The sequence below is a fragment of the Aplidium turbinatum genome, chromosome 5 (assembly GCF_918807975.1).
Source record: "Aplidium turbinatum chromosome 5, kaAplTurb1.1, whole genome shotgun sequence".
NCBI classification, from domain to species: domain Eukaryota; kingdom Metazoa; phylum Chordata; class Ascidiacea; order Aplousobranchia; family Polyclinidae; genus Aplidium; species Aplidium turbinatum.
The window spans coordinates 6,980,527-6,990,608 of NC_137476.1; the positions used below are offsets into that span (position 1 = coordinate 6,980,527).

Here is a 10,082-nt window from a genome sequence, read left to right on the forward strand (position 1 = left end):
ACAGTTTAATCGTTTGTACACCGGTGGGTCAAATTGCCGTAAACTTGTTAGAGACAGGGATGGAGGAGCCATTTTAAAAGTAGGTGGGCCCAGAGGCGCAGCAGTCAAAGTGAATCCAACCAGATCAAGCCGAAGGGGCGAAGGCGAAGCCCCCCAGACTCCCAATAATATTGTTGCATTCCTAATACTTTAAATCGTTTATACATTGTGTTTTCATGATTACGGTACCTTTTGTGCCAACAAGCGAAAATTTTCCATTTTTGGCCCGATTTTGCCAAAAAAAATTACAAAATTGCTCTATAGCGCTGTTCAAAATATGGCGATGTACACACAAATAAAAAGGCAACAATAGGCTATACACACAGTTATAATACCACATCGGAGTAATAATGTGCAGCATTAGGCTATACAGTACGTGCATATGTAAAGATATCAATGTTTTAACCATAGAGACCATAAAGAATAATGAATTGATTGATAAATTGCTCGATCCACCAATCACACGCAACCACACCCACATGTGCAGCCCATCAATAGTGGGCTCAATAGAAAAGTTTAAAGATTGGATTTCATCATTGAGCTATCAAAGATAATAAAACTAGTGTGTATCAAATGAGTGAAGACCTTTCTTTGGAACTCCCTCTCTGATTTGCCGTTTTCGCTACCTATTCAAAGAAATTTGGCTTTCAAAAGTGGGTGGGCCAGGCCCACCCAGAAAATATAGTAGGAGGGCCCAGGCGCACGAGGCCCACGTGGTTCCTCCATCCCTGGTTAGAGATCATTTTGTTTTGCCAACATTAGGTTTTTTACAGTTTGTATTTTTATTGTACATAAATAAATCTGAACATAAGTATTTTAATTTAATTTTATTAATCAAATGATGTTTTTTTTTGCCTAAGGCAATTAAATTATTGAACTGGGATTCCTCGAGCTTTTGATTGATTGATTGAATCTTTATCCTCGGACTGGGAAAGCTTCTTGCAGAGCTTAATCCTGGCAGTTTCAGATACTTGTAGAGGCTTTGAATCACTGACGCAGGCCCGGTCACCGAGATTGACAGAGTGAAGTTTCCGATTGTTGAAGTCTTGTTGCCGGGAGTTATTCCATCCATTAGATGCCGCTGAATGGAGAGCAGTCCTTAACGTGCGTTGCTCAAGCGCACACCCTGAGAGTCGAACCAGCGCCGCTTGATCTTGAAGCTTCTTCGTTCCAGAAGTGACGCGCTAACCAATTGAGCTATCGGGGCTTATTTTGGAATATTTCATTGGGTTCCATTCCACCAAAAAGGTTGAAAACCACTGCGAGCCTTTTAGAAGTAAAGACTTGGCCGCTGTTCTGACGACCGATCCCAGGGCACCACAATAAGTGGCAGCATTTTCATCAACGAGAACGAGTGATAATGGAGGCTTAAATGATATCATTTTTTATACTGTTGTTTTGAGCATGTTTTACCGTTTTCGTTTTCTCGCTGCTACTTTTTTCTACACCATTGATTCTATGACAAGTATTTCCGCTCTTATGATTAGAAACGAAATAAACATGAACAGAACCAGGACCTCTTTCAATAGCTTTGTAGGTTACTTGGGAGTGGTATTTTGTGTGTGAATGTTGTTACAGCTGGGAGACAAAGCCCCCACCGACATTCAATCTGTATTTTTGCATACGAGTAATCTATCGATACACAATTACTCATGCCACATCCTTTTAGAATGTTTCAATTAAATCGATAGAAATTCTACAGATAGCTTACTTCATACTTTACTCATGGGATTCATGCCGCCAAGGCTACTTGTGGTATCTTATCAGGCATGGTAGCCTATAAAGCAATTGTGTTGAACTGCGATTGTGTGTCCTTTCATTATAGCAGTCTTAATAGAAGTCCACATGAAGCAAAACGCAGTAACCGAGCCTATTTGGATTTGTCTTTGCTGAAGGACAACCCCTTAATAAACAAGAAATTGCAGAGTGCCCAAAAAAATGAACTTTTAAGCTAATAGCTCTTTGTGGATAAGAGTCAAACACCTAATAAAGATTTCAGAAAAATCTCTAATTAGGAGATGCTACGTTAAGAGACTCATCTTGTGTTGGCCGTCCATCATCTACCGTAGGCTACTCTCAATTCTGCCAACAAAGCAAAAGATGACGTTTTAATCAAAGGTAAGCCCAATAAATTTCTCGGTCACTTCGTCAGAAAGAAGAGTTCAAACATCTCTGCTTTAGCGGCCGCCTTTTCGGAAGACGTGCTCTTGGCAGACAACGAATGACATTTTTATTTAATTTTCAACAATCCTATTAGCCTAGTAGGCTACAGGCCTACCTCAATCAGCCAATCAAGAAAACTTTGAAATACTAGACGACGTGTGGAATGGCGGAAAAAGTTACAAACTGAGCATCTAGTTCATCAAAGGCCTTGTGACGTTGGCTGCACTGGAGCTAATCTGTTTAGGTGGGGGTTGCACAATACGCCGATATGTGTCTGCGGAGCGGTAGAACAAACAATGCAACACATACTCCACGAATGCCCCATCTTACGGCCCCTAAGTGGAATCATTGGTATTCGATAACTGGACCCAACTACCGTATCATGGCTGCACGATGAGGCATTGCCAATCTAAGCTACTACAAGTCAAACGAGAGAAGGAGAATCAAAGGCCTATCGGCTATGATAGGGTGCTATAGCAGTAGTAAGCCTAATATGCTCAAAACCCTTGATAATATAGAATTACTGCATTAGCCTAACACAGGGGTCCGCAAATAGTGGGTCGCGACCCAAATTTGGGTCGCAAGACCATCCACTCTGGGTCGCAAAACAGTTCAAACTTACTATAAATATAACTTAATGTTTTGCAAAAATAAATACAATCATATACTCTTTGATGTGCTAAGTTTCTTACAATTTTGTACAAGAAAATTTATACTTTCAATGGTAGTACCAGAGCCACTATAGTAGGCTACAGCTGTTCCCGCTTATTAAGCCCAATTTGGTCCGTTCCGGAAATCTTGAATGTATCGGAGCGGCCAGAGAATCATTTACTACTTATCAGGCCCCCCGCCTAATCATCCCTAAATCGTCAGGTTCTGATGGCTTAATAAGCGGGGGCGACTGTATTGAAATTGACATTAGTACCGTATTTGCAAAAGTATTTTGAGCAAAATTATATGCTTCTGAATCGTTTAGGTCGCGAAGATTTCGAACGATTGTTTTTTAGGTCGCGCTAAAAAGTATTTGCGGATCCTTGGACAGATCAAAGTAAACCATGGTGGTGCTCGCAATATTATTGATTCGATTGGTTTTTTAAATTAAGTGCCCGTCTATTTTAAAAATCTATCTCATGATAAATAAATGGGTCGGAAAATCGTTTTTTTACATTGTTTCAACATTTGCATACGTTGAATGTGTGTAGAAAAGAACTGTTCTTCCACCGGAAACTGCAGCGCAGAGCTTTGCGGAAGAAAAGATACACTCTGCTTGACTCGAAGACCCATGGTCTCTTCGCAGATTCCCGTTGCTGGAAATTCCTTTTTTATTGCTGTATTTATTGTATTATATTTACCTACAACGAAATAAAATCAATCAATCAATCAAACTCTTTGAAGGAGTAATGACTTGCTATGAAATCTGTATGCCGGTAGCCTACGCTATTTTATTATATTCAGAATGTATAAAGCAATTAATGTAGCCTATAATGATACCATGCAACCTCTCCAGGATGTATTTTTGAAAAAACATAACCACTGTCTTCTGGGACATCTATTGCAAGTACCGCGGCTTATTTTTGTTGATTTCTTGCTAAAAGGAGAAGCAATCACCTCTAAAGCATATTGGTGCAGATTGCAGTTGTGATTTTTAAATTCTACCAGCCTTTTTTGCGGCAAAACGATCAATATCTTAAAATAAGGCTTTAAATACGTTCAGCCACAAAACGATCAATCTCAAAATTAATTTTCAGTTTACTCGAAAAGTTGGTTTGGTAGTTTGATCGTTTTGCACCTGGACTCTTCAAATACAGATCGCATATAGCCTACATGAGATTGGTGAAAATCTTTGCCATATTTTCCACAATCACGTGAGTTAGACCTTCGGATTATCACCTCGGTGTAATGAAAGAGCAATCCAGAGGCAAATATTATGGCAGCGACGAAAAAACAAAAGCTGCTATCAAGAACTGCCTTGTGTAAAATTCTGTTGTCTTATATTTTAAACGTTTTCCCCCAAGTGGTTAGAGTTGGACCACCATACGAACTACAGTAGTAGCCAACAATTTATTTAACTTGGGTTGTTCTTATGAAATGTTAAACCAGTAGGCTAAATCAGAGTGACTAGCCTTTAACCAAGTCCCTAGGACTAGGTTATATCATACAAATTGTTTATACTACAAAGTTAACATTGCCTCACTCTTATTTTTTCTCAATTACAAAAGCAGATCGAGTCTTGTCGCTATATTTGTGTGTTTCATGACCGTTGCTTTCATAGCGTTGGTTTTACTAAAAATGTGACTAATCTGCAAACATATTTGCTCGGTACCCTACACAAAGTTATCTATGCCTTAACTTGTCAAACATTTGTGCTGCTGTTTTTCATTCGAGGGCACTACATATTTTTCCAAATACTTTGTAGACTGAATTATCTTTTACAGCGCCACATATGATAACGCATTTTATGTTCTCACTCAGCATCTTTCTTACATTTTTTAAGAACAAACTTGATTTGATTCATGATTCGACAGAAAATTATTTTTAGGTTTTTTCACAGCTGTAGATTTCTTGTAAATCTTATTTGTAAAAAAGGTAATGATGATGCTGCTGAAAGCGAAATTCAAATTCTACCAAGGCAATCGCCCCCCTCCCCTTCCCCCCAAAAATAGTTTGGCCTTCAAAAAATATGTTTTAATAATAATATAACGTTTTAATACCATTGTGATTTGTATTGAACGGTGTTTGCTTCCCCAACAGTTGCTTTTACCCCCCTTTAAATTTTCTCTCTTCCTCACTGGTCTGAAGAGTATTATAAACGAAGGTGGTGTTTTTGTTGTTATTGCACCGTAAATATATACAATTGCATAATTATAGTCCGCTCCGTTAGCTAAGTGGTTACGCGCCCGGCTCAAGATCACGCGGCGCTGGTTCGACTCTCGGGTTGTGTGCTTGAGCAACTCAATTCAGGACTGTTCTTCGTTCAGCGGCACCTAGTAAACGGAATAACTTTCCGGCAGCAACACTTCAATAATCGGAAACTTCTCTCTGTCAATCTCGGTAACCGGCCCTGCGTCAAAAGCAGGGATTTATAGTATGAATCCCTGGTCAAAAGCCTCTACAAGTATGCGAAACTACCAGGAATAATTAACCAATCAAGGCCTTTTCAGTCCAAGGATAAAGACTCAAAACCAACCAACCATGATTATAACAAATAAAAAATCAATGCAGGGAACATATCCTACTTCGGTTGGAATATGAATATTTCACAAAACTTTCTTAGCTTGCATATAGGCCTAATGCAGATGCAGCTCAGTTAGGCTACCTTCATTAATTATGCAATGTCTGAATAAAAAAAATTCGACGTTGTATAAACGCAATTGGTTGCTCCACCCACGAGGGCAGAGAGCGTTGAGATTGCACTGTGTTGACTTCCGAATGTCACTAACCCAAAGTTTATTTTGGCGTGGGATACACCTCCCACTCATCAAGGAAAAGGAAACCACCTACTAGGATGCACTGTTCTAAAATTATGCAATCTCACTGGCACAGCCTTTTATTATAGTTGCTCGTGTTAAGAGCAGTAATACAGTGAGCAAACAACAAAAAATAGAGCTATCTATGGTCAGAGATGGGCAAGACCACTAGTGTTAATTAAAAGTGATCTTCAAAATCATGCCCATCTCTGTCCACGGTGGACTACCTTAAAAGATGCACGGTTAATATTGAGCATGTAGTTAAATTATAACGCCAGGTTCCATCATCACAGATTTAAAAAAAAATTGTGACTTTTCTGAAGTGCTCTTTGATGGAAACGCTTAAGTTAGTTTTTGCTAGAGAATGCCAAAAGAATATTTTTTATCGATTAGGAGAAAAGCGATCAATCACTTCATAGAGGCAGCGCTGTAAAACCACAAATAGCACCTGGCGCAGGTTAGCACCTATTCCAACTCTGTGCAACCCAAAATCTTGTTCTAAAGGAATCTACAGAGTAGGCATTTGATGTTACATTTTAACATTTTATATTTTATTATATTTTAACAGTAGCCTATCCAGTGAAAAGAAAAGCACTTTTGAAATATTTGTTAGCCTACATCATATAGGAGAAAGAATCCATACAAATATTTGTCAAGTTAAATCATAATTGACTTTGTGTACCGAGCAAACATAGGTTAGCACACGAGCCACTTTTTCACAAAAGTCGTGTGATAAGAAAATTGATTTTTATTAGATAAAGTACACGGTAAGAAGACTCAGCGTAACCAAAAAGACTTGATCTGCTTTTTGTGAACTAGTTTACTGATTGTTTGCTGCATGCCTAGTTTATTGACCGGACAAGAAAAAGTGCATTGTCTACTTTGGCTTGGTTGAAATATAAGTAACTGTGGTTCATCGGCGTCAGCCAGTTTAACACAGGATAGAACCACGAAATTTGAAAGAAATTTCATACGACTTTATATGATCTAACTACATGAAAATAATCTTCAATTTGGACAATAGCAAAAAGGCGACGAAAGACGGCCCTTACAAGATAGGCCTACAGTTTGAGAAAAGATTTATTGTAGGCTATCAATTGTTTTTAGCCTTTTCCAGCTGTATGATTTTACCTTGACAGGCGCCGTTAGTAGCCTACAATTTGTAGCTTCATATAATTCGTATAGAAATTTTCAGTGTAGATACACCCTCCTGGTAATAATTAAAAGTCTCCTGTATAATACAGGAGACTTTTAATTATTAGGCTACCAGGAGTGGCAGCTAAACTACACCTCAGCCGCTAAGAAACTCTAAAATTAATGCTTTCGGTTGATCAAGAAAAGTTTTAGGTAGCTTTAAAAAAAGTTGTGTTTCGTCCACAAAAAAGTTTTAGCGATGGATATAGATTGCCAGCAATATTGCTAATTGCTATAGCACTTCGATAATGAAAAACATATTGGTAGCCGTGTATCTGGATTAAATAATAAATCTAAATAGCAATGGCACATTTCTCTTCTTGTGAATCTGATGCTGAGAAACAGACCACTATAAACCACATCATCAAAAACTGCTCTATCTTCAAGCTGCCTATTGGCCTGCGCGTCTTGGATGATGAACCAAAAACTGGCTGCTTTTTATAAGCCTCCAGTCTAGTCACTAGTCAGGAACCATCGTGAATCTGGGGTATTAAAACTAAAAGGGTAGACCCCAGCCCCCAGAAGCAAAAGAAGAGAAACATATGTTACGGAATTCAAATGCAATCTTGTTTAAAGCTTTGTTTTATTTCAGATATTAACCATACCATACAGTAATTGTCCAGTAGGTCTACTATAAGTACCACAACAACCAGTTATCAAGATGAAATCCTGGTTAGCTTTAGTTTTGCTGGTCGCTCTGTTGGTTGCAGTGGAAGCACATAGACGCAAAACTTTCAGAGGAAAGGGAAAAAGAGCAGGAGTCTTGTCGACGTGCAGAAGTAAATGCAAAGCGTCATGTCCCGGTTTGAGCCCTTGCAAGAAGGAATGCCGTACCAAGTGCTCGACGCAACAAGGTACAGTATGTTGAAACTAGTTTTAAAAATGTTCGCCTACTTGCATGTGTGTCAATCTAGAATACGTTAAAACTCGTAAGTAGGTCAACACGTTGCTGAAAAACTAGTATTGACAAATTTCTAAGTAGGCTACGGTAACGTTGCGTTTTTTTTCTTTGCAACTTGAGTTAAAATATACATATGAGTGCCCAAAAGTAGTTTTCAAATCACATACCCCAACTAAGTATAGGTTGCACTAAGTTGCAATGTTTTAGAGACGTTGAATCAACGTAAAAAACTAAGTCGCTGAGTTTATTAGGTATGCATCAAGTTATTGCATGTAAGTTATTTTAACCTCTGGCTTGAGCATGATTTCGAATCTTTTTAGCTTAATTAAGAGATAAATCAAAATTACATTATTTAAATACGATAACAAATCATTCTTCCGACGATTCATAAAAAAACAACTTATAGCCTACCTTCACAAAAGTTTATGCTTTTAAAGATGATTAAATCGCACACTAATAGCTTAATATTATTATTTATAGCTTAATATTATTATTAGCATCGTAATTATTTATTGGAATTATCCAATAGCCTACGAGAGTTTTCACTATATTTTTCATTCTATTTTTTTGTTTATTAATATGACCACTTGGAAGCAGCTAACTGGTTGACCAAATTGTTTTCTTTTCGTCCCGGCTAATTAGATTGAATTGTTTAACACTGAGCGTAATTAAGCGTTTATCTGCGTTCGTGAATTGTAGCCTATGTTATTATTATCAGAGGTGAGCATCTGCTTTCCGCTACTTTAAAAGTAGCGCGCGTTATCGCTATCAATCGATACAAGTAGCCCGCTGCTTGGGGTAGGCTAAAGTAGCACGCGCTACCGCTACATTTTTTAAACTGACACAGGAAGCACCTTATGACGTCACAATAACCTTGAAATCGAGTGATCATTCGTTTGCAGCTCTGGCTATTTCAACCAGGGCTGTGGAGTCCGAATCGTGAAGTCGATGGGATTTTGGCGTGTCCGGAATCGTTAAAAAACGGCCAACTTAAAAAACGATGAACAATAAAATTTTAAATAGAAAAGTAGCGGTAGACTGAAAGAAATGTAGAGCCTTTCTGCTACATTGAAAATAAGCAGTGCCGCTAACTAACAAAAGTCTAGCGCCGCTACTCTCCACCTCTGATAATTAAGCTTAGGATACTGTAATTACTGTATGGCTGTGTGCTGTTATAGAGTTTGTCGCTCTATCTTCTTTTTCATCTAAGTAAAAACAAGTTAAATTTAGTTTAACTCTTCTTTCAGGTTCCGAAAGAAAAACTTGTAAAAAGACCTGCAAGACCGCTTGCAGAGCAATGCAATCTCAGAACGATTGCCAGACATGCAGAACAAAGTGCAAAACCGAGTTGGAAACATGCAGAAGCAGCAACTGTTCCACCGAATGTTCAGGTCTTCTGACCAGAAAAATCAAGAAGAATCCTGTTTGTTTCACGTGCTTGATGAAAAATTGTGCTTAAATGCGTCGTTAGTCTGTTGATTTCATGTTGTCTCAGTCCAAGTCTTGTTTTTTGGTTGTATTGTAATCGTCATAATCTTAATTCATGTAATCTTTCGTGATTAATTTTTTTTTAAATTATAACAAATTGCTAATCAATGACGTAGTCTATTGAGATTTACTGGCTTTGATTGTTATTATTAAGCTGGTCAGCGACAACACATATCTTCCATGGCAATTTACGAATATATGGAGAGACACAAAACGATTTTTGTATATTAACAGTTTGTAGGCCTAATTCTTCTTCTATCGAGTCTTCTAAAGTTCGTTGATACACCACAGATTGACACATTCTTCCGCAACGGAGTTATACACTGACAGGTCCCACCTACTACACCGGGTGGCAAGCCGAGGGCAAACAAGAAGGTGGTCTGCTGTTTGGGGCTCGGTGCATACAGGCTAACATGCTTACATTTAGTGCTTTAGTTTAAACAACAGCAGAATTATATTTCGTTTGAGCATAATATATGACTTTGAAACATTTAAGAATTTGCAGAATACCGTAAGTTAAAGTCGCAAAACGAAATACATACTTAGACTATTCCCCTGTTTGTGGTTGATTAGGCCTACTATAGTGCCTGTTCAGAAATGCATTTGCACAGAGCTTATTCCTGGTAGTTAAGTATATTGCACTTGAAAAGACTTTGAACCAGTGACGCAGAGGGCCGATTATCGAGTGAAGTTTTCGATTGATGCCGTTGAATGGAGAGCAGTCGTGAATGCGTTGTTCAAGCGCACACCTCGAGAGTCGAACCAGCGCCGCTTAATCTTGCAATTTCTTTGCCCATAAAGTCAGGCGCTTAAACAACTAAACGAAAGGG

The 10,082-nt window shown here is 38.4% G+C and overlaps 1 protein-coding gene across 1 annotated transcript; it reads left to right on the forward strand.

The window, feature by feature from the left end:
• Positions 1–7,427: 7,427 nt before the first annotated feature.
• Positions 7,428–9,789, forward strand: LOC145769932 (uncharacterized). Its single transcript, XM_082581483.1, has 2 exons — positions 7,428–7,717; positions 9,012–9,789. Exons 1-2 carry the CDS (start codon positions 7,525–7,527, stop codon positions 9,221–9,223), a joined length of 405 nt encoding a protein of 134 aa, XP_082437609.1. The 5' UTR covers positions 7,428–7,524; the 3' UTR covers positions 9,224–9,789.
• Positions 9,790–10,082: the final 293 nt, after the last annotated feature.